Here is a 25,795-nt window from a genome sequence, read left to right as displayed (position 1 = left end):
GTCCATCCACCTCACTACAGATAACTCAATTTCGTTTCTTTTTAGGGCTGAGTAATAGTCCATCTTATATATGTGCCACATCTTTATCCATTCATCTGTTGATGGGACACTTAGGTTGCTTCCATGTCCTGGCTATTGTAAATAGAGCTGCAATGAACATTTTGGTACATGATTTTGAATTACAGTTTTCTCAGGGTATATGCCCAGTAGTGGGATTGCTGGGTCATATGGTAGTTCTATGTTCAGTTTTTTAAGGAACCTCCATACTGTTCTCCATAGTGGCTGTATCAATTTACATTCCCACCAACAGTGCAAGAGTGTTCCCTTTTCTCCACACCCTCTCCAGCATTTATTGTTTGTAGATTTTTTGATGATGGCCATTCTGACCGGTGTGACATGATATCCCATTGTAGTTTTGATTTGCATTTCTCTAATGATTAATGATGTTGAGCATCCTTTCATGTGTTTGTTGGCAATCTGTATATCTTCTTTGGAGAAATGTCTATTTAGGTCTTCTGCCCATTTTTGGATTGGGTTGTTTGTTTTTTTTGATATTGAGCTGCATGAACTGCTTGTAAATTTTGGCGATTAATCCTTTGTCAGTTGCTTCATCTGCAAATATTTTCTCCCATTCTGAGGGTGGTCTTTTTATCTTGTTTATGGTTTCCTTTGCTGTGCAAAAGCTTTTAAGTTTCATTAGGTCCCATTTGTTTATTTTTGTTTTTATTTCCATTTCTCTAGGAGGTGGGTTCAAAAGGATCTTGCTGTAATTTATGTCATAGAGTGTTCTGCCTATGTTTTCCTCTAAGAGTTTGATAGTGTCTGACCTTACATTTAGGTCTTTAATCCATTTTGAGTTTATTTTTGTGTATGGTGTTAGGGAGTGTTCCCATTTCATACTTTTACATGTACCTGTCCAGTTTTCCCAGCACCACTTATTGAAGAGGCTGTCTTTTCTCCACTGTATATTCTTGCCTCCTTTATCAATGATAAGGTGACCATATGTGCATGGGTTTATCTCTGGGCTTTCTATCCTGTTCCATTGATCTATATTTCTGTTTTTGTGCCAGTACCATACTGCCTTGATTACTGTAGCTTTGTAGTATAGTCTGAAGTCAGGGAGCCTGATTCCTCCAGCTCCGTTTTTCTTTCTCAAGATTGCTTTGGCTGTTCTGGGTCTTCTGTGTTTCCATACAAATTGTGAAATTTTTTGTTCTAGTACTGTGAAAAATGCTATTGTTAGTTTGATAGGGATTGCATTGAATCTGTAGATTGCTTTGGGTAGTAGAGTCATTTTCACAATGTTGATTCTTCCAATCCAAGAACATGGTATATCTCTCCATCTATTTGTATCATCTTTAATTTCTTTCATCAGTGTCATAATTTTCTGCATACAGGTCTTTCGTCTCCTTAGGTAGGTTTATTCCTAGGTATTTTATTCTTTTTGTTGCAGTGGTAAATGGGAGTGTTTCCTTAATTTCACGTTCAGATTTTTCATCATTAGTGTATAGGAATGCTAGAGATTTCTGTGCATTAATTTTGTACCCTGTTACTTTACCAAATTCATTGATTAGCTCTAGTAGTTTTCTGGTAGCATCTTTAGGATTCTCTATGTATAGTATCATGTCATCTGCAAACAGTGACAGCTTTACTTCTTCTTTTCCGATTTGGATTCCTTTTATTTCTTTTTCTTCTCTGACTGCTGTGGCTAAAACTTCCAAAACTATGTTGAATAATAGTGGTGAGAGTGGGCAACCTTGTCTTGTTCGTGATCTTAGAGGAAATGGTTTCAGTTTTTCACCATTGAGGACGATGTTGGCTGTGGGTTTGTCATATATGGCCTTTATTATGTTGAGGAACGTTCCTTCTATGCCTACTTTCTGGAGGGTTTTTATCATAAATGGGTGTTGAATTTTGTCGAAAACTTTTTCTGCATCTATTGAGATGATCATATGCTTTTTCTCCTTCAATTTGTTAATATGGTGTATCACACTGATTGATTTGCAAATACTGAAGAATCCTTGCATTCCTGGGAGAAACCCCACTTGATTATGGTGTATGATCCTTTTAATGTCCCACTGCAGTTCTTGATACATATGTCTTAAGTTATTTTTTAAAAAAATCACATGGAAGATTAATGAAAAGGAAGCAGGAGAGAAAGAATACCTTGGTCTTATAAAGTTCAAGCTCATTATCTGTTATTCGCCATGGTTCATCTTCTTTCATTTTATCTGCAATATCTTGTTCTTTATCATCTTCATGAAGTCTGTATGGCTCAATCATTTCATCAAAAGCTACAATACTTAGAAAAACAGAATACAGATAATTAACCTTATGCTGAATTACTTAACAGTAAGATCTTAAACACTAAATTATAACTTGAAAAGTTAGTGTAATTATAACTATAGAAGTTAGTGTTTTCCAACCATCGTGCTCCCTTCCATACTCTGACTATAACAATCACTCTGGCAATTTATTTTGAAAATAGCAATCACTAGTTTCTCTAACTGGTTAGAAATTTAGAATCATATTCATAATAAAAGAACTGCAATTTTAACTGCTAGTGCAGGTTTCCTTGTATGTGCCCCTACTCCTATACCCCAGCCCACCAACCTAAATAAATTTCATCTCATTAGCCAAAATGATCCTGTTAAACATTAAGTCTAATTGTGTTACTCCTTTACTCAAAACACTCAATTGCTTTCCCAGTTCAAGTACCACTGAAGAGAAGTAGTGTAAGAAGAGGTACTAGAACATTTTGAAGGGAGGAAAGGGCAGATATTAAACATTTAAGATCCAGAATTAAGCTGTAGGTCCAAAGATACTAAAAAGGACAAAAAAGATAGTGGAAGAACATGAACAGCATTCTAAACCTCAATGAATGTGAAAAACATATTTTTCAGAACCAGTCTCATACAAATCTCCTAGTATATATTCTTCTATAAGAGAAAAAAATGTCTCCCTGACTACAACCTTACAAGGTATACCTTACTGTTCTCTACTTAAAATGAATTCTTTATACCAGCTTCATCAGATATTCAACATATATCTGAAAGTAATTAAAATTATGTACAGTAATATAAATATATATAATTATAACAACTTCCATATACCATTTCCAGGTAGAATAGTCCACAAGTCTACTTTTCTTTGACTCTTGAGAATTCTGAATGCAATTACTATAGGCAAATTCTTAGATTTATTTTTTTCCCTATTTCAGTAAAAAAACAAAATAGTGGAAAGTGTTACACATGTGGAGTAAGGACTGAGTGGTCATAATGAACAATGGAAATTTAAAGAACCATGTGGAATTTCTGTGGCACTAATGATTTTCAAAAACTACTGGTAAATCAGTAATTGAATTCTTCTCTAAATATTAAAAACCCTTTAGACTTACTTCAATATCTGCAATAGGCATGCCAACTATCTGCTAGATTAAAAACAAGTTGACTTCACATGTAACTAACAGCAGGCAAAGTCCCCAGGTAATTAGTTTAAGTTAAATGATCTGTTAGCATGTCTGAGTAGGTCATCCATAAAAGAATCAGAAATTTATACAAAGTAATTAATCCAATAACTTACTTTTCTTTCTTTGGTTTAGTATTAATATCTCCTAAGACCATGATATCAGAGAAGTCTATCCGGAACTTGCTAAGCAAAGTAGCCATCCTAGAACAAAGCATTGAGACACATGAAGGGTGTATACAGAAGTATTCTTATTCTATTTATGGCTGAATCGATAGGTACTAAACAGAGTCCATCTGAATTAACTTACAAAGTAGACATCTAAATTCTGAGTAGAAACTTGTGTTGTATTCTTTTACTTTCTCTGAATCTCTCCTTAGTATCCAATAATGAATGGACAGAGCAAGACATTAATAATGAAATCTGAATGGCAACTAGTTTTTTTAAAGTTAATTTTAGTCAAATTATATTGGTAAGTATATGTATTTCAGTAAAAACTAGTAAACAGTTATTTTAAAATTAGTCCAACTCTGACTTTTCGGGCAAAACTGAAGCTATAACTGATGGCAGATTAAGTTCACAGCTTTTTTTTTTTTTTTTTTAAACTGGGACAAACGTGAAAAGGAGCTCCAATAAGCCTCTAATTTTTCAGTAAATAAATACCTTTTTGGAGGCAGAGTTGGCAATTAAACTTTGGTGGTAACAATAAAAAAGTTGAAACACACATACAGGAAAAGCAATTAACAAAACAGGATTTTATTTTTAATAAAATGAGTTTTCTAAATTAAGGTAACAGAAAACAAACAAGCTATAGGTTTAACTTTTAAATTACTAGTATTTCTTGCATAATTCATGATTTGAAATGTATAAACACTTAGCTCAACTCCAGTGTAAATCTACTAAGTGCCTAATATGTGTTATAGGACCCACAAAACTCAAATCTAAGATAAGAAAATAATTCAAGCCTCAGAATGTAATGATTGGTATCAAGTATATCGTGTTTCAGGAAGGGAATGTAACAACTACAAAGAAACAGGGAAGGCGTTATAAGGAAGGTGACAATAAGTACTGGGGTTTTAAAGAATGGAGTTATTTTAACAGAGAAGGGAGGAGGCAAGTGAAGAACTATTTGTAGTAGACAGATGAGAGCAGGCAAAGAAGTGAAAGTCTGAAATCATATGTTTGTTTAGAGCAGATGTAGAAATGTAAACTGAAGTACAAGGCGTATTTGGGGGAATAGGAGATATAGACAGAAAGGAAACAGGAGGACAGATTGTAAAGGGCCCTATCGCCTAGACTCTCTGTGGTGTGTAACAGAGAAGAAGTTAAAAATATTTGGGGCAGAGGCATCACATGATCAAAGCTTTGCTTTCTAAACGTGAAACTGGGAGCAATATGCATGATATATTACGAAATGATCAGAGATGAGACACAGTGTACTTAGAGAAGCAATGAAACCAGAACTAGAATTGTGACAGGACAGACAGAAATAAGAAAATGGACAATGCCATCCTGCATTTCTGTTGTCTAGAAGTCTACAAAATATAATGCATATAAAAATATCACTTTTGTGTATTTTTTACCCTGATTTTTCTTTTTAAAAAAGGCTGCTTAACACTTTGATGCTGCAAGTATTTAATAAAGATTTTCTAAAATGTCAATATGTTAAAAAATATTACATATAAGTAAAACCAAGAATCTAAACTTAAACGTTAAGACTAAAAGAGAATGAGGTTTTACTTGTTTAACTAGACTTTTCAGCTTCACTACAGAACAGAGCAACATGACTGACATTTTCTGTGTTGTCTAATTGTTATCCCTATCAAATCTATATTGAAATAATGAAGTACTACTAGATAAATGCCCATCAATTTAAAACAGACTTACGCTCTCCGGTCATGGTCTATTCTGTTTATTTTTCCACCAATGAATACTCTGATCTTACAATCTTTCCACTTTTTCTTGGTAGTCAGAAGATAAGGTATCAATAAGGTCAAACCTGAATCATAAAAATATAACAAATCACTTATTAAAACACTAATTTCTCAATTAAGAACTTTTAATTCAAGTTAGTTGCTAAAAACACCTTTATTATAACTCAATATGAAAGAAAATTGTTCTTTTGTTCTTTCAGTCCTTCCTTAATAATTCAGTCAAAAAGCCACTTGGCCTGAATAAGGAGAGAGGCCCAGTGGAGTCAGGGCCCATGCGAGGAAGTCAAAGAAATGAGATAGTGGCCTGGCAGGGTAGGGAGACTGGTTATATCAGGACTGAGGAAAAGAGAGTATTCACTGAAGCTAACGGGAGCCATGTTTCTCAATGGAATGAGAAACATAAAAAGGGAGAAGCTGGAGCGAACCCTGCAGTGTTGCAATGGAAGTGGTTTCAATCTATACCTGTATATACAAATAGGTGTGTGTGTGGGGGGGTAGGGGGGTGTGTTTCCTACATCTATCCACTAAGAGGGCCTGGGAGCAGTCACACCCTAGTAGAAACGGGCATTTCTAATGCCCTGACCTTTGTTTCTAAATACCATTCTCCACTAAAAGGAATCAAGCCTCTTTGGATAAAGGGTGATTCAAGTGTTGGTGTAGGTAAAGTACAAAACTGAGCCTGGAATGTCTTATTTTATCAGAAAATAAAGAATGATTTGGACATGACAAATGGACACAGAAGTTATTCTAAAGAGAATACTGCTGGCCAAATCTGGGACAACATCAAAACAAACTATGAGAATGAAAAAATCATAATCCACTGAATAAAACAGGAATCCATAAGTCCACACAGAAGTAAAGAGAAAGCTCCTCTTTATAGTTAAACACCAACTAATAAATGAAGAAATGACAGGATTGGAAAAATCACCATTTGGACACCACAAACACACCACAACAATCGTAACAGCAAGAATAAATTCAGGCAGAAATATCAATGGATGCTAAAGATGGTGCCAAAAATAGCAGTAATGATGGTATATGTGCATAGTCTCAAAGTAACTCCCCATGCCCCAAATATCATAATCATGAAAGGGGGTAACGATAAGTTTTCGGTATATAAACCTTGGGAAAACCACCTTACTCAATGGTCAAAGCTACCTTCACCAGTGATGAGACAAATCAACACTATGCCACCTGATAAGACGCAGACAGAAGGGCACAGCATCACTTCTGTGATATTTCTACCCACAGAAACTAATTATGATGAATCATTAAAAAGCACTCCAAATCAAATGACATTGGTACAAAATGGTCTGTAATATCTAAAAATAATGTTAAAGTCATGAAGCTCAAGGAAGGACTGAGCAACTTTCAATTTGAAGGATACTGAAGGGACAGGACAACAAAGTGTGATGCCTGATTCTGGAACTAATCCTGTTGCTTTGGGGGACCTGGCTTAACGGGAATGGGGTCAATGAAGAGTATATACCATTTCCTAGTACTACCCCTAAAACTTCAGAAAATTTAAACTTCTTAAAAACATATATTAGCAACCTTACCTCCATCATCAAAAAGCCACCAGACATCAATAGTGTTCTTTCCCTGTTTTTTCTGAAACTGTGTACTGGCTTCAAGAAGCTTTTGGTCAGCTACATTTAAAGGCACAGCAGGGCCTTTGGGTTCTGAAGGATCAAGCAGAAAAATAAGATATTAGGGAGAAGGTAAATATTAAAGTATATTTTGCTAAATTCCCATAGTTCCCTAACTTTTGTATATTCAAATGTTTATAATGTAGTTGTATATATGACATCAATCATAAGGTTATAGTTGTTTACAATTTAAATATACTTTTAAAAGGGTTACAGATAAAGAATATCTCTATAATAGCGAAACTCATCCAAATTATCTTGCCTAATTTCTAATATTTTGAAGCATTCTGAATGAAAGAGAATCATAAAAACTACTAAAGAAAATTATGATCGCTAGATTTTGATTTTTGAAAAGCTGTTTCAGGCTAACTGGGCAAATTAAGCTTATGCCCGTTCCATGAACATAATTTCTTTTGTAATCTGGTTTCTCAATAATTCAAAGCTCAAAAAAAATTTTAAATGTAATGTTATCTGTAATATAAAAGACAGAAAGAAATGGGAGACATATCAATACAGTCATGCAGTTATCACAATGAAACCTCTCAGTCTAAGGAAAAACTCCCTCATCTATACCTAACTTTTGTCCCCTCAATATGTGAGGCCCAATTCTAAAGCCATATAACCACCACATCTTTCTTTGAATCACAGAAAGACTGTGGGAACTCCTAGGAAGGGCACCCATCTACTGTAGGTCTAAAGAACAATTTATCAAGGGAGTTCCCATTATGTATCCCCAGGAATTAAAAAGGAAGAAAAAAAAAATCGGCACCGACTCTGTGAGCAAGCAAATGACTATAATGAAATCCCTACACCAAATTTTAAAAGCATAAATCCACAGAAGGAAGTCTGATCACTTTTGTAGAATGTCTGTCATTCACTTTTCATGCTGCCATGATGTACGCAAAACATGACGAATGATTTTGCATGATGAAATAATATGGCTACCAAACCACACTGCTCCATAACTCTCACCTCTATCTCCTTCTCATAAAATTCATGTACGTTGACATGACTGTATCTCCCAAACGCAGCAGGACTGTGAGAAATATTGTAATTTTTGAAATGAGAAATATATTAGTATCAAAATTAAGGACTTGGCTGGGTACAACTGATGGTAAAGAATGCAAGTGACACTGTAAATAAACCTATTTCAGTGTCTCTACTTATCATCTAAACCATGCAGTTTAAATTTAAAAATTAAAATACTGACTTTCAGGATTTGAATATTTCTGAAATACTACCATGATTTAAAAGAATTTGTCTTTGATTTAAAGGAATTTGTCTTTGATATATCACCTTTTCCTGGGGTAATTTAATGCTTTAGTTGGCCTAATGATAATTTTTCTAATCTGCATTTAATAAAAAACTGTAACATCACCTCACCATGGAAATAAAAACCAAGGTAAAGGAAGAAAATAATAAGATTGGAGTTAAAGAATTAACAGTATGAGAAAAAGGATTAAAATAAAATGATGAAAAATGCCTGCCTTTTTTCAACAGTGGTTGAGTTGGAGTCTTGCCATCCTCTTCCTCATCTAGATTATGTTTAAAAAACACAAAATATAAGTTAATTGCCTTCTTATTAATAAAATAATGAAAATGTAACTAGAACACATTTATAAATAAAACATAGTATGAAGAAACAGTGTGAAAAATAATTAAGACTGAAGATATTTTCTACACTGAGTGTTCAGGATTTGAAAAAGCAAACATATTTTAGACTCCTCCAACAGGGCTACTGAGTAACACCCACCCCTAAATTTCATTCCTGTAAAACGGACAAAAACTTTAGAATTTTTAAACTTTTAAACTTTCATACTTGAAATCAGTTGCTCTGGCTTATAAAGTAGAAATATGATATTATAAAACTGATGTTGCAAGTAATACACAAATTTCAAACATGCCACTGCATCACTGTGCAAATGACTGACAAGGAATTTTAGAAGCACTTAATAGATATATTTGATATTTGTAAAAATTAATCACCACTTGAAATATTTAGGAATTTGATCAGAGACAAGAGTCTTTTGGTTTATATAAAATGCCAGGTTATACAGGAGTGATTTTTCAAATACATAAATTTATATATATACATATATGTATATGTGTGTGTGTGTATATATATATATATATATATATATATATACACATACACATATATACACGTGTGTGTGTACATGCATGTATATAGCATATGTTGGTCCATTTACATACCTATAAATATTTCCTAGGGTTAATAGTTTTCCTAATCTGAAATTTTTTTCCTATTCTAAGCTGTACTATTTGTTTAAGGCACATAAAACTCCCAACTTGGACAGGAAAGAGTACACTGCAGTGGGCTCTTGAGTCAGACTCCCAGTATTCCAAGATTACCTCTAACCCTTCTTCTAGCTGTGTGACCTTAAGCTAGTTACTTTACTTAACTCCTCACTTTCCTCATTTGTTAAAAGGGTGAACAATACCTACCTCTTAAGGTTGTCATATTGCAAGCATTAATGCACTCAGCTCAGTGCCTAGCACAAAACATATATTCAAAGGGTACTCTTTCTGTCCCTCTGCATACTGCATGCCTCAATAAGACAGACGTACGAAATATAATAACTATACCAGAATGTTTATAATTCTGAAGACGTTTAAAATTATATAAACTTTCCTATATTTTCTGTACTAATTTTGAAAATAATTGGCTAAATAGAAAATAAGCACAAAATAAATGCTATTTTTGAATGCTAATTTTTATGCCTGTTATGGAACAAGAAACATTTCAATTATTACATTTAATTTAATAGTATTAAATATTACTGTTCATATAAAGTAGATATTTGATATTATCTATTTTTAATGATGATAAAAAACATAAATATAACTATGGACATTCTGTATTCATTTCAAAGAGCTCAGAAATGTCAAGGAAATCTTGACACTGAAAAATGATTTAAACTAAGTTAAAGGCGTTTACATTTTTATAATAAAAAGATGAGTAGAAATGTACTGACCCAGTTCCCTACTCTATAAAAATAGACTTCATAAGATTGTGACATACATTAATGAGCTAATGAATGGATAACATCTACTACAATGTGAGAGGAACAGTAGATGCCTGATAAATATATTACTTCTCCTCCTATCATAGTTTTACCTGTTAATTCCTAACAGATTCCGTAAAGAAAGGATCTGTTTTAGGCAAGAGAAAATGACAACAACAACAAACAAGAGGAAATGAAAGAATGTATACCACAAACTAAAAATAAATGCAGGAACATAAGAAGAGTTATCAGAACCAGTTTATAGAATTTTGAGGTGAAATAGAAAAAAAAAGATTATAATCAAGCCAGCAAAGAATTGATATGGAAAATGGGTCTCAACTAAACTCTCAACTACCACTACTCTAAGCAAACAAGGTAAATAAGGAGGAAAGAAAAAAGCAACATTAATGCTTCTAAATAATCTAGAAGAGATTTCAGAGGTAGGAGTTGTCCAAGGTTATCAATTTCAGAAAAAGAATGGTAATTATTTTACAGGAAGCAAAAGTATGATACGGTTTGATGATTTACAGTGCAGATTTTTCTTGTTGCATGTCAGCTGGGAGTAGGACAGATGGAGATACTAGGCTGAACAGAGGTAGGAGAGTGAGGGTGGGAGAGTAAGATTTGGAAGTCATTCCTCTTTCCTTCTCATAAACATGACATAGAGATTTGTGGATGAAATTATCCCAAAGTCTCAGGAGATTTGGAAATCTTTTTTTGGCTTAAACCACATTAGCCACCAGGAGTATTTATTTCTGTAATTATGGCCCAACAGTTCAGCAGACAAACGTAAATTGCTCATTTCTTGGGAGGAGACTACATTGAGCAATAAAATTACACTTGATATTTTACTACATTGTTTTACCTGAACAATACCAGGTACAGTAGATGTAAAAATATTCTGAGTATCTCAGCACATAAACAAAACCCCTGGTATTGAAGTATCTTGATTTACAAAAAAAATTATGTAAACTAATTTTATAAACATCATTCCTTTCAGTGTTATCATATGCTATATACACATTACTCCAAAACTACCATGTTTCTTTCCAAGTTCAGATTAATCTATGCTTCAAATTAAAATTAAGTATAAATAAAAACATACAAGAGCATGTTTAATAAACTGGCATGGTTTCTGTTCTATGATCTACTTAATACCTTAAAAATAATCATTTGTAGCCATTTTGGAAAGGCATAAATTTTACCTGAGCAACTAGAAATGAACAATACACGTTTGAGAACTGGTTACTTTGTAAGACATACCATATAATAAAAACTATTTCTTCCAAAATTAAAACATTACCATTAATAAAACTTCTTGTTTGAATAAAAATTACCTTTATGTGTAATGGATTTTTCGCTAGATGGTTTAGAAGTATCTAAATCTGATTTTTTACTATACTCCACACTTAGTACCACATCCTTAACACCAGGAGACTTCTCTTGTGATGACAGTAATTCTTCTGTAGACATAAAGTATTCAAAATGTTATCTGAATCTTTTAACAAAAGAGGGCATCATGGTATAATAGCAATTAAATGACAATTTTAAGCAAAGTTGATAATGGTAAGTTTATAATGAATAATTTCTTATTATAAACAAATGTGACAATCAATTTTGAAATGACTATTCAACTAAATATCTTTAGCCACAACTAACTGTCAGACATTTGAATTAGGTGATGGGGAATCAGTAATGAGTGAGATGTACAGAACATAAGAATCTGGTACACAAAAGAATGATGTATAAAATGTGAACCAACTCTACTCTAAAAGTCATTTACACATGAAAAAATTTAGGATGTGACAAATGTTCATATACATATAAGATGACAGACAACAGTGAAAAATTATACCCATGACTATAAAGCCAAAACTAGGGGATAGAGTTCTTTCCTAAGCTCATGGTGAAAGTGCCGTCTCTATTTTTAAAGCACTTTCTTCATTTTTTGTTTTTTGGGAAGGAGTTAGTAAACGTTTAGCTTCCACAATAAAAAAGATTTATCATAAAGACAAACATAATATGAAATTGATCTGTCCATAATCCTCATCACTGATATGTGTATATTAAGAGAAATAACAATAGAAAGTATGTAAGCCTCAGTGCCAGCACTATGCTAAGAGCTTCACAGACAGTATCTTCACAATAGCCTTATGAATAAAGATGAGGAAACTGAGGCTTGGAAGTCAACAAATTTGCCCCAGCTACAAAACTACTAAGAGAAAAAGCTGGAATTTGCAAAGCATATCTGACTCTACAGCCTATGCTCTTAAGCCCTGTGCTAAAGCAAATTCCTGTCTCCAAATCTTAATGATGAATAAGGAGACTTTCAAAACAATTCTTATGATTATAAACACGTGAAAATATTTTCTTGAACTTCCAATCACATTTAAATCTCAGCAAATTACAGAGTATATCATTTATTAGCCAAACTCTGATGTTTTTGAGAGTGAAAGGGAACACTACTAATAATTATGCAGAGTTATTAACAGGTATCCTAAACCAAAATTACTGTTAGAGCATAACAAGCATAATAAATAGTATTTTGCAAGGCCTACTCCAGAGTAAGAAAATGCATTTTCAGCAGGCCATACTTTTGTGTTACATGGATAAAGACCTCAAAGCATTCCTTTCAGAAATGCACAATACCCTTAAAGTGGTGGGGGGAGTGGGAGGATTAGAACAGCTTAAATACATGAACAGATGAGGAAAGTTCATTATATGCCTCTCAGCTATTTAGCCTTAGCTAATTTTGATGACCTGGTTAATTAATTGATAAGGTTAAAATATTAGGTACACAAATTTTCTTAAACTTACAGTATTTTTTAAGCTACAAGGAAATCATTACAGGGTATGGAATTTTCCATACTTTTTATAAAGTTGCCCAAAGTGCTAAGTATACTTTAACAGGTTTTAAGCTTAATGAAAAAAAAGTTTTAAAAGCTTAAAAAATTATATAGTTTGAGAGGAGATCAGTGGGTGTCAGGGGTTAGAGAACAGGGAAAGGGTATGAATGGAAGCTATAATGCAGTAGCACAAGGGAGATCTCTGTGGTGATGGAACAACTCTGTATCTTACATGAAACAACATATGTGACAAGTGAAACAGAACCACACACATGTGCTTGTGTGCACATTTGTACATACAAGTGTATGTAAAACCGGTGAAACCTGAATAAGGTATGTAAATTGTCCCAATGTCAATTTCCTGGTTTTGATACAGAACTATAGATAAGATGTTACCAGTGGGGGAAACTGGAGGGAGGGTACACAAATTTTTGTGAATCTATAATTACTTCAAAATGAGAAAGTTACAAAATATAGTCTTTTCTGAAGAAAGAGTAAATGATATAACAAAGTTTAGTTTTTCATTATTAATATGCCTCTATGTACAAAGTATATCTTCCATAAACATGAAAATGTCTAAAATGTTTTCCTCTGATTATTTTATTTATCATGTAGTTTTATAACTTTGGCCAAACTACAATCATAACTAATGTTTGTTTCTCTTAAACTTATGATTTGAATTGAATTTTATTCTATTAATAATTACTAGCCACCATTCAGGTTGGTACAAAGAGAAAATCCAAACTTTGGTAGAGCCAATCAGATCTGATCTTAAAATGCCATACAATAAGTATATGACACATATTAGATGGTAAATATTAAAATTATTAAAGAATTTGTAGAATTACATATAATTTTCTAACAAAGTAATTTATATTTTTAAGATAAAAAATGTATTTCAAACAAGATTTACCTTGTCCTTGAAGATGAGATATATCCAGACCCTCTTTTAGGCGGATAACTACTACTCCATATTGTATATCAAAGGCGTCACTGTAACAAGAAAAAAACAAAAAAAAATTCTTTTAAATCACAAAAATTTCTGTCTCTCTCCTCTATAAAATGAAGGCAATAGTAGATGATCTCTAAATTTACTTTCAGCTTTAAGTATCTGATTCTTATAATATGCTTTAAAAATTACAGTGACATCCATATTTTCTCCAGATTCACTGGAGAAAAAATTAATAGACATGTTAACCTTCCTCTGCTGTACTGTGAAAGATCTAATTAACTATTAGAGAAGAAATAACTACAAGTATTTTAAAAAATAGTTAATAAAGTAATTGAATCAAAATCAATTTCCTTAAAGAAAATCCAGTGAATATAGCTCTTAGTCTACTTCAGATTAAAATAGCTAAATGTTTTTGCTATAAGGTATAGAAATTTCTATAATGTATATAATTTCTTTAAGCTATAGAAGTTGATTTGCAGTTTCAGACCCTCCATACTGTTAATATATACATAGTAAATAAAGTATACCTCAACTGTTCAAGGTATTTAAAATCACAACCAGAACATAAGTGTCACAAGATAAAAGAGTAAGCAGTATCACTGCTTTAAAATAGCCATCAATGTCTATGGTTCCAGAAACCAGAGAGCAATATTTTACCTATCTTTAAACTGCTGCTTGACATATAATACTTGGATTAATACTTGACTCTCAGAGCAAACATTCACTTCAGTTCCTAAAAGATCAGTGTCAGAAAAGACTCCTTTCTTTCAGCGCTCCCATTATGACAAACTACAACTAATAATGAATGAATTATTTGCAAAAATGTCACTTTTTCTATTTTCTAGGATAATTACTCCATCTCACTGGTCTTACGTCTTCAAAGAAAAAAAGCATACTCTTTGGCTCAAAGCCCACATGATGTAGTCTTTCTTTCACAGTCTCCTTCTTTCCCTAATCCCCATGCGTACAAAGTACAGACTACAGAATTAGAAAGGGAGAGTGAAGTGCTGTTTACGAAAAAGTTAACAAACCCAAAGCCAAAGACCAGTCACAACCTCTGACAAACCAGCAGAGCTTGAATTTTACTAAAAACCATTTAACAATTACTTGGGAAATCTTAAGTATCGTATATTTTACTAATGAATATAAAGAGATTTATGAAAGTAAAGTATGAGATCTGGTTACTTCCACAAAGATGTTTCAAGGTAGCTATGAAAACAAAAGCATTATATGTGATACAGGCAAATAATTATATGGTTCTACCAATAGATACAACAGGAGCTCCAGGAAGGGAAATAACTCCAGTGAGTTAAGGATAAACAGATAAAAATTCACAGAGAAGTAGGATTTGAATCTGGTACTAGAGTTATTTTGCCAAATATAATTTTTTTTTAAATGACAATTTTTATAAAGAAATACTTTATAATGAGTGAACAGTTCTATTTCAGCAGCATCTGTGACAAGAAAAAGACTACTCTTCAAGTATGATGTACTAAGAGGGAATCCTTATCCTCTATAAAACAGTGTGAATGAGATAAAGAGATTTGCTAAATAAATACTAGGAATACTAGAAAAGGTACTTTTCAAGATTAAAAACAAAATATGACAAAATAGAAATTTTATTCTTTTTATTAAATAACTCACTCCCAAAACACCTTTGTAATAGATTAAACAGATACGTATCCAAAAATAACATGGATAGATTCAAATCAGAAAGACAAAGTAACAAAAGGATAAGAACTCATTAGACAACCTGTAAGAAGGAAATTAAAGTGAAGTAAATCAAAACTATGCTGTCTTATAAACATCATTGGAAATACCACTGAAAAGTGAATAGTAAACACAGAACTTAATACTTCAAGGGGGTGGAAAAGCAAACATGTAAGTGCATTTTAAAAAAAGAAATGTAAATAACTTCCAAATGATTACTTTCATTCTATGCTTCTACTAGAAGAGACTATATGAGAAACAGACTTCAAAAACCAGTGCAAGCTTTCAAAATTAATATTTTCTGAATCAACTAAGTTACTGAATTAAAAGGATACTTACTTAAAAAAAAAAAAGGATACTTACTGAAATAAGTTTATATACATATCCATATCCCTCATATCTGCTTGCAACCAGTCTTTCTTAAATCCAAGGACAAGTGTGTTTGGTTTCATACGCCCAAGACCAGCAGCCTAAAACACAGAAAAAATACAACTTTAAAGATATGCCACTCACAAAATGCTTTTTAAATGACAATATCCTCCTAATGGACAGCCTCTAAACATTTTTATTTTTAACGTGTTTTTATAAATTTATTTATTTTATTTATTTTTGGCTGTGTTGAGTCTTCGTTGCTACGCATGGGCTTTCTCTAGTTGCAGTGAGCGGGGGCTACTCTTCATTGGGGTGCGGGGGCTTCTCACTGCTGTGGCTTCTCTTGTTGCGGAGCATGGGCTCTAGGCGCGTGGGTTTTCGTAGTTGTGGCTCGTGGGCTCTAGAGCGTAGGCTCAGTAGTTGTGGCGCATGGGTTTAGTTGCTCCACGGCATGTAGGATCTCCCCAGACCAGGGATCAAACCAGTGTCCCCTGCATTAGCAGGTGGATTCTTAACCACTGTGCCACCAGGGAAGTCCCTAAACATAAAATTGTGTACCCTTATCAGCAAAAATAGTTGAGCATCCAATGCATGTTTATAAATTATACATACATTAATTATATTACTTATGATTAAACATACACAAAAATAGAAGATAAACACCTGAAAAGTTCTAAATGTATATTTTGTACTTTTATGATTTATCAGAATTTTCATTTTTAGGAAGGGAAAGATGATGGAATATACTTAACCTTTCATAAAAATCATAACAATACAGTGGTATTCCCAGTTACATATTTTGCCATTAAAACCTAGAAGCAGAAGTCCAAATTGAATACATGCGTTGTTGGCTACAGTTCAGAATTCCATCAGTTTTTCTTGCAACTTCATGTAGAGTTGCAATTCAATATGCTTATACAAATATGCTCCCAGATCCAATTAATTTCCTTTGTAATTTTTTAAAAATTAATTAATTTTTGTCTGCATTGTATCTTTGTTGCTCACATGGGCTTTAGTTGCAGCGAGTGGGGGCTACTCTTCATTGTGGTGCGCAGGCTTCTCACTGCAGTGGCTTCTCTTGTTGCGGAGTGTGGGCTCTAGGCGCGCGGGCTTCAGTAGTTGTGGCACGCGGGCTAAGTAGTTGTGGCTTGCGGGCTCTAGAGCACAGGCTCAGTAGTTGTGGCACATGGGCTTAGTTGCTCTGCGGCATGTGTAATCTTCCCGGACCAGGGCTTGAACCTACGTCTCCTGCACTGGCAGGTGGATTCTTAACCAGTGCGCCACCAGGGAAGTCCTCTTTCATAATATTTTAAAACACACTAAAAATTCTATTCCCAAGGTTGGCTACTCACATAAGATTTTTTTTTTATGGTAAAAGATAAATAAAACAGTTTGCCATTTTAGCCATTTTAACATGTACAATTCAATGGCATTAATTACATTCACAATGTTGTACAACCAACCCCACTATCTGTTTCCAAAAGTTTCTCATCACCTTAAACAGAAATTCTGTAAACACTAAGTAATAACTACCCGTTCTTTCCTCCCTCCAGGCCCTGGTAACACCTAATCTACTTTTGTCTCTACGAGTTTGCTTATCCTAGATATTTCCTATAAATGGAATCACACAATATTTGTCCCTTGTGTCTGGCTTATTTCATTTAGCATAATGTCTTCCAGGTTCATCCATGTTACAGCATCTATTAGAACTTCTTTCCTTTTTATGGCTGAATAATATTTCATTCTATGTGTATACTACATTTTGTCTATCCATTCATCTGTTGACACATGCTTAGGTTGTTTCTATCTTTTGGCTACTGTGAATAATGCTGCAACAAACACTGGCCTACAAATATCTGTGTGACTCCCAGCTTTTAATTTCTTTGGGTATATGCCTAGGAGTAGACTTGCTGGATATACAGTAATTCCTTGTTTAGACTTTTGAGGAACTACTAAGCTGTCTCCCACAGCAGCTGCATCATTTCACACTCCCACCAGCAATGCAAAGGTTCCAATTTCTCCACATCCTCAGCAACACTTGTTAGTTCCTGTTTGTTTGTTTACTTAATTACACACATGCTAGTAGTGTAAAATGGTATCTCACTGTAGCTTTGATTTGCATTGCTCTAGTGACTAATGATACTGAACATTTTTTCATGTGCTTATTAGTTATCTTTATTTCTTTGGAGAAATGTTTATTCAAGTTATTAGCAAATTTTTTAATTGGGTTGTCTGTCTTTTTGTTGCTGCTTTAGGAATTCTATGTATATTTTGGATATTAAACCTTATCAGATATATGATGTAAAAAGATTTTCTTCCATTCTGTAGATTGTCTTTTCATTTTCTTGATAATGTCCTTAGATGCACAAAAGTTTTTAATTGTGAAGTCGAATTTGTTTACTTATTTGTTTTGTTGCTTGTGCTTTTGGTGCCATATCTAAGAATCCATTGCCAAATTCAAGGTCATGAAGATCTACTTCTATGTTTTCTTTAAAGAGCTTTATGGTTTTAGCCCTTATATTTAGATCTTAGATCCATTTTGAATTAATATTTTATGTGCCATGAGGTCACACTTAAGTTTTTATAAGTGATATACTTAAATCATTTTTTGTTAAACTTACCAAGTGCTGACCATGTGCCAGACACTGTTGTAAAGACTGCATAATTAGGGAACAAAAGAAATAAGCCTAACCATGTAAAGTTTACATTCATTTTCAAAATGTTCTATCCATGCACAAGTTTCTTTCAAGAAATAAGAATTTTTTTCCCACTCTACTATAAACAATGCTTTGCCCTCAGGAGACAGATAAAGAATATTTTTTATTTAAAAAACTGTTATATAGCAAGGTAGCCACTAGCCACACAACATAATTTTGATATTTTTGGGGTTTTTTGGTAAAAGAAAACCAAGAAATATCTTCAATTTTTATTGTTTTTTAATGAAGTAAGCTACAAGATGACCAGCAACTTCTTGATGGTACAAAATACTGTGAGAGTTACTCTGTTTCTCATCACAAACTTTGGTTACAACCTTATTATAATTAAAAGGTTTTATTTTTATAAAATTGACAGTAACATTCAGAGGTACTCTGTGCACTTCTGTTTTCAACTTCATTATCGTAATAACTTTCCCTTGAATGAGTAAAGAAATTTCACATCTATCAGTCATCCTAAATCCTTTGTAAATTCTAATCGAAGTACCTATTCAGTTAGAAGTAATGTTTTCAGTTTCCATAAAACATCATGTGTTTTAAAGAAATAACATTACTGAAAATATGTCTTCTCTGGAACATATTCCTTTTGGCTCACAGAAAATCAGTTCTTCATGGACTTCCATAATTGAAACTGATATAGCAAAATGCAGTCATCTGAAGCTTATTACAAATAGCTTCGGTTTCAATCAAAACATTCTCACTGTGTTGTTTTTTTGAATCGTTAGCAATGTTTTCTGTGAATCTTCCACCAGAACTTGCTGACAAGAAAGGCATTTAGTTTGTTACAATATTTTTCTGTGTATCATCATAACCATTTTTACTGTAGCAGAAAAAACAACTCTTTCCCCAATAGTATGTGGCTTTTTATTTCTGTCATGACTATTAAGTAAAAACATTTCCAAACATCATGGTTATCTAATTTAGTTAAGTACTGCCATGAGATTCATATTTAAGAATTACTAACAAAAAATGAAGGAAACAACAGCAAAGATCAATAAAACTAAAAGCTGGTTGTTTGAGAAGATAAACGAAATTGATAAACCATTAGCCAGACTCATCAAGAAAAACAGGGAGAAGACTCAATAGAACTAGAAATGAAAAAGGAAAATAACAACTGACACTGCAGAAATACAAAGGATCATGAGAGATTACTACAAGCAACTATATGCCAATAAAATGGACAACCTGGAAGAAATGGACAAATTCTTAGAAAGGTACAACCTTCCAAGACTGAACCAGGAAGAAACAGAAAATATGAACAGACCAATCACAAGCACTGAAATTGAAACTGTGATTAAAAATCTTCCAACAGGGCTTCCCTGGTAGCGCAGTGGTTGAGAGTCCGCCTGGCGATGCAGGGGACACAGGTTCATGCCCCGGTCCGGGAAGATCCCACATGCCGCGGAGTGGCTGGGCCTGTAAGCCATGGCTGCTGGGCCTGCGCGTCCGGAGCCTGTGCTCCGCAATGGGAGAGGCCGCAACAGTGAGAGGTCCGCGTACCGAAAAAAAAAAAATATTCCAACAAACAAAAGCCCAGGACCAGATAGCTACACAGGCGAATTCTATCAAATATTTAGAGAAAGCTAAAACCTCTCCTTCTCAAACTCTTGCAAAATATAGCAGAGGGAGAAACACTCCCAAACTCATTCTACGAGGCCACCATCACCCTGATAACAAAACCAGACAAAGATGTCACAAAGAAAGAAAACTACAGGCCAATATCACGGATGAACATAGATGTAAAAATCCTCAACAAAATACTAGCAAACAGAATCTGACAGCACAATAAAAGGATCATACACAATGATCAAGTGGGATTTATCCCAGGAATGCAAGGATTCTTCAATATATGCAAATCGATGTGATACACCATATTAACAAATTGAAGGATAAAAACCCTATAATCATCTCAATAGATGGAGAAAAAGCTTTCAACAAAATTCAACACCCATTTATGATAAAAACCCTCCAGAAAGTAAGCATAGAGGGAACTTACCTCAACATAATAAAGGCCATATATGACAAACCCTCAGCTAACACTGTTCTCAATGGTGAAAAACTGAAACCATTTCCTCTAAGATCAGGAACAAGACAAGGTTGTCCACTCTTACCACTATTATTCAACACAGCTTTGGAAGTTTTAGCCACAGCAATCAGAAAAGAAAAAGAAATAAAAGGAATCCAAATCGAAAAAGAAGTAGTAAACTGTCACTGTTTGCAAAGGACATGATACTATACATAGAGAATCCTAAAGATGCTACCAGAAACTACTAGAACTAATCAATGAATTTGGTAAAGTAGCAGAATACAAAATTAATGCACAGAAATCTCTAGCATTCCTATACACTAATGATGAAAAATCTGAAAGAGAAATTAAGGAAACACTCCCATTTACCACTGCAACAAAAAGAATAAAATACCTAGGAATAAACTTACCTAAGAAGACAAAAGACCTATATACAGAAAACTATAAGACACTGATGAAAGAAATTAAAGACAAGACAAACAGATGGAGAGATATACCATGTTTTTGGATTGGAAGAATCAACATTGTGAAAATGACTCTACTACCCAAAGCAATCTACAGATTCAATGCAATCCCTATCAAGCTACCACTGGCATTTTTCACAGACTAGAACAAAAAAACTGCACAATTTGTATGGAAACAGAAAAGACCCCGAACAGCCAAAGCAATCTTGAGAAAGAAAAATGGAGCTGGAGGAATCAGGCTCCCTGACTTCAGAATATACTACAAAGCTACAGTAATCAAGGCAGTATGGTACTGGCACAAAAACAGAAATATAGGTCAATGGAACAGGATAGAAAGCCCAGAGAAAAACCCACGCACATACGGTCACCTTATTTTTGATAAAGGAGGCAAGAACATACAGTGGAGAAAAGACAGCCTCTTCAGTAAGTGCTGTTGGGGAAACTGTACAGCCTCATGTAAAAGAATGAAATTAGAACACTCCCTAACACCATACACAAAAATAAACTCAAAATGGATTAAAGACCTAAATGTAAGGCCAGACACTATCAAACTCTTAGAGGAAAACATAGGCAGAACACTCTATGACATAAATCACAACAGGATCCTTTTCGACCAACCTCCTAGAGAAATGGAAATAAAAACAAAAATAAACAAATGGGATCTAATGAAACTTAAAAGCTTTTGCACAGCAAAGGAAACCATAAACAAGACGGAAAGACAACCCTCAGAATGGGAGAAAATATTTGCAAATGAAGCAACTGACAAAGGATTAATCTCCAAAATTTACAAGCAGCTCATGCAGCTCCATATCAAAAAAACAAACAACCCAATCCAAAAACGGGCAGAAGACCTAAATAGACATTTCTCCAAAGAAGATATACAGATCGCCAACAAACACATGAAAGGATGCTCAACATCACTAACCATTAGAGAAATGCAAATCAAAACTACAATGAGATATCATCTCACACTGGTCAGAATGGCTATCATCAAAAAATCTAGAAACAATAAATGCTGGAGAGGGTGTGGAGAAAAGGGAACCCTCCTGCACTGTTAGTGGGAATGTAAATTGATACAGATACAGCCACTATGGAGAACAGTATGGAGGTTCCTTAAAAAACTAAAAATAGAACTACCATATGTCCCAGCAATCCCACTACTAGGCACATACCCTGAGAAAACCATAATTCAGAAAGAGTCAAGTACCACAATATTCATTGCAGCTCTATTTACAATAGCCAGGATGTGGAAGCTACCTAAGTGTCCATCGACAGATGAATGGATAAAGATGTGGCACATATATACAATGGAATATTACTCAGCCATAAAAAGAAACGAAATTGAGTTATTTGTAGTGAGGTGGATGGACCTAGAGACTGTCATATAGAGTGAAGTATGTCAGAAAGAGAAAAACAAATACCATATGCTAACACATATATATGGAATCAAAAAAAAATGGTTCTAAAGAACCTAGGGGCAGGACAGAAATAAAGACACAGATGTAGAGAATGGACCTGATGACACAGGGAGGGGGAAGGGTAAGCTGGGGTGAAGTGAGAGAGTGGCATGGACATATATACACTACCAAATGTAAAAGAGATAGCTAGTGGGAAGCAGCCGCATAGCACAGGGAGATCAGCTTGGTGCTTTGTGACCACCTAGAGGGGTGGGATAGGGAGGGTGGGAGGGAGACGTAAGAGGGAGGAGATATGGGGATATATGTATATGTGTAACTAATTCACTTTGTTATAAAGCAGAAACTAACACACCATTGTAAAGCAATTATACTCCAATAAAGATGTTAAAAAAAAAGAAATTGCTTTAGCATATTATGCTAAATCCATTAAAAATAGTCATTAAATGTTTCATTAATTAAAGAATGTTGTTGACAATGGAAATGTATAATAAAATATTGGCTGAAAAAAAGCATCACTGAACAAAAATGCAGAGTTTTGGCTTCATATTCTAGATGGTTAGTTTTTAAAGGTTGAGCTAATAGTTATGGCTTTAAATTATCCTTAGTTAATATCATGGCATTAAATATATGTGTGTATATATATTTGGAAAGGGGCTACAGGACTTGGGTATAATTTATATTTTAAATATTATTGGCAATGTTATTTCGGTCTACATTTTTTTTAGAAAATTAAAAAAAAATTGCTGTTTACCTCAAAATGTGGCTAATGAAGAAGAGGAAAGGTTTCAGAAACACTCAGCATATATTACAGGATAATTCTAGACTAGCTTTGCTCAGGAAAAAAGGTAGTTTTAGCTACACTAAGACTAAATGAGATCTACTTGATTTAAAAGGCATCATGATGTAATCTGAACTTTTTGTAAAAACAAGAGTTTTTTCTAATTTAAAATGAATGTTTAAAATTGGATTGACAATCAAGTGGCTCCTGCCTTAAAAAAAAAAAAAGAAAAAGAAAACAAAAGAAAAGAAAAATCCATTTAAACAAAGAAGTTAGCAGTGTTAATGTCTTACTGCCAAAGGGCTCCATAAGCAAGTTATTGACAAGACTACCTCTCCTTAAAACAGTGAATCTCTAAATAAATGCTTATAACTAATAACTAGACAAATGAAGGGACAAAGAAATGAAAAGTCAGAATGTATAGTAAAACAAACCCATCTAAAACAGCACCGCTAGAACTATAAAATAAGTCACTGTATAAAGAAATCAATGTACAAAAAACTATTTTGACAAAGATTATAAACCTCTAACAGACATAAAGGCATTTTCCACTTTATGTAACAGGTTTCGAGAAGGTTCGAAGGAAAGAGAAGTACACTCAGTGGCAACTTACACTAAAATTTCAGTGATTAGTTCTAAAGAGGCAATTCACCTATCTGTAAGGATATTTTAAACAGTTCCTCAGACAGCTCTGCCACTGGAATAAACCATCTCCTGGGCATCTTTGTAAAGGGAATAGCACTTGCCAGGTTTATAGGGCAGTCTCAAAATGACACTGTTCTATGTATGCTCCCTTTGCCCCACACTGGTGAAACTGTCATGACCCACAGGGGTGAGTATGTTAGGTAGAGCAGAATGATAAGGAGGATGGTTCCTAACTCTTGGCCAATTTACGATATCATCATTTATACCACAGAAACCCTCGAGGGCAGTGGCTCTCAAAGTGTAGTGCCTGGACTGGACCAGCAGCAGCAGCGTGATCACCGGGAAACTTGTTAGAAATGCAAATTCTTGGGCCTCACCCTAGACCTACTGAATCACTGTAAAGATGCGGCCCAGCAGTCTGTGTTTTAGCAAGTCCACCACGTGATTCTGATGCAGGCTGAAGTTAAGAACCATTGCTGTAAGTAAATATTTTCATTTCCTTCATAACATTTATTAAATACATAGAGTAGTTATCAAAGTATTCCTATAAACTGCACAAAAGCAAGCAAGATTTACCCACTAGAAACAACCTTATGACCAGGGGTGGAATTCCGTTTGAAATATTTATATATTTCACATACAAAAGCGAATAAAGTAATAAATAATCATGTATCCACCACTCAGCTTAAGAAAACAAATTTCACAAATATCAAGTACCCAACGTATCCTTTTCAAGATCTTGTATTTTTACTATATATTCCATTATCTAGGCGTATATACGTATGAATTTTTAAGTTACATATTTTTAAAAATTTACATCATCTTCATATTACTCATGTTCTTATTTTAACTTGCTATTTTCCTTAACATTTCTGTCTGAGGTTTATCCTCATTGATATGTATAGTACCTTTTCACCACTATATGGAATTCCACTGCATGATTATGCCACAATTTTCAATAATGTGATTAATGGCTGCTGAAGTTACTTTAATTTCCTTTTCACTGTAAGAAATGATAGTGCTATGAAACTTCACATAGCCTTCTTCACATGTGTAAAATTTCTCTGTGGTATACACTTAAGAATGGAATGTCTCAGGATATCTGCACTTTTCAAAGACGCAGAATACTGCCAGGTTGCTGTTCCAAGTGATTGTCCAGTCTACATTTACTACAGCAGTGCAAAGATTTCCAAGTGCTCTACACCATTTCTAACACTTGGTATTGGCAGCCCTGATTCTGATCAATCTGACGGGTATGGAATAAAGCTGTACTGCGGTTTTAATTTTTACTTCTGTCATTTAGGTTTCCTCTTCTTTGCATGTCTATTGCTATTCTTTTTTTCTCTTATAGATTTAGTATTTCTTTATATATTGTGCACCACATTCTTTTGCTGGTAACATTATCTTCTTTAGGTCTGTGGCTTCATTTTTTGATTTCATGCTTTCTTTAGAAGCACAGTTTTATAAATGTTAACTAAAAAATAATTGGTTTCTTCTTCATAATTCAACTTTTTGTGTCTCATTTAAAAACTTCTTCCCTAGTCCAAGATCATAAAATTATTCTCTATTTTCTTCTAAAAGCTTACAAATTTTGCCTTTCATGTTTACGTCTTTAATCTATCTGGAAATGTTTTGTTGTTTGGTTTATAAGGATGTGTTATATATATTTTTCACATAAATTATCAATTATCCCAGCTCATCTTTTCAATGTCACCTCTGTCATGTATTAAATTTCCTATATGAGTGGCTCTATTTCTACTCAGTTGAATTGTCTGTCTCTACTTCAATACCACAAT

At 33.9% G+C, this 25,795-nt stretch overlaps 1 protein-coding gene and 1 long non-coding RNA gene across 2 annotated transcripts in view; one reads left to right on the top strand and one right to left on the bottom strand.

Annotated features, from left to right (window-relative positions):
- Positions 1 to 25,795, bottom strand: part of SLC12A2 (solute carrier family 12 member 2) — a 108,481-nt gene that overhangs the window by 3,933 nt on the left and 78,753 nt on the right. Inside the window, exons 18-25 of the mRNA XM_019924344.3 lie at positions 15,946 to 16,052; positions 13,834 to 13,913; positions 11,412 to 11,537; positions 8,536 to 8,583; positions 6,959 to 7,081; positions 5,353 to 5,464; positions 3,583 to 3,669; positions 2,167 to 2,302 (exon numbers count right to left, since the gene is read on the bottom strand). Coding sequence (XP_019779903.1) covers positions 2,167 to 2,302; positions 3,583 to 3,669; positions 5,353 to 5,464; positions 6,959 to 7,081; positions 8,536 to 8,583; positions 11,412 to 11,537; positions 13,834 to 13,913; positions 15,946 to 16,052 — 819 coding nt within the window. The remainder of the gene's footprint in view (positions 1 to 2,166; positions 2,303 to 3,582; positions 3,670 to 5,352; positions 5,465 to 6,958; positions 7,082 to 8,535; positions 8,584 to 11,411; positions 11,538 to 13,833; positions 13,914 to 15,945; positions 16,053 to 25,795) is intronic.
- Positions 1 to 25,795, top strand: part of LOC117311601 (uncharacterized) — a 43,296-nt gene that overhangs the window by 13,853 nt on the left and 3,648 nt on the right. The window contains exon 3 of the long non-coding RNA XR_004525868.2: positions 24,271 to 24,477. This is a non-coding gene — a long non-coding RNA (uncharacterized lncRNA). The remainder of the gene's footprint in view (positions 1 to 24,270; positions 24,478 to 25,795) is intronic.

The sequence above is a fragment of the Tursiops truncatus genome, chromosome 3 (assembly GCF_011762595.2).
Source record: "Tursiops truncatus isolate mTurTru1 chromosome 3, mTurTru1.mat.Y, whole genome shotgun sequence".
Classification (NCBI taxonomy): Eukaryota; Metazoa; Chordata; class Mammalia; order Artiodactyla; family Delphinidae; genus Tursiops; species Tursiops truncatus.
The sequence above is the reverse complement of the archived record's forward strand: the minus strand, read 5'-3'. Positions and strand labels throughout refer to the sequence as shown.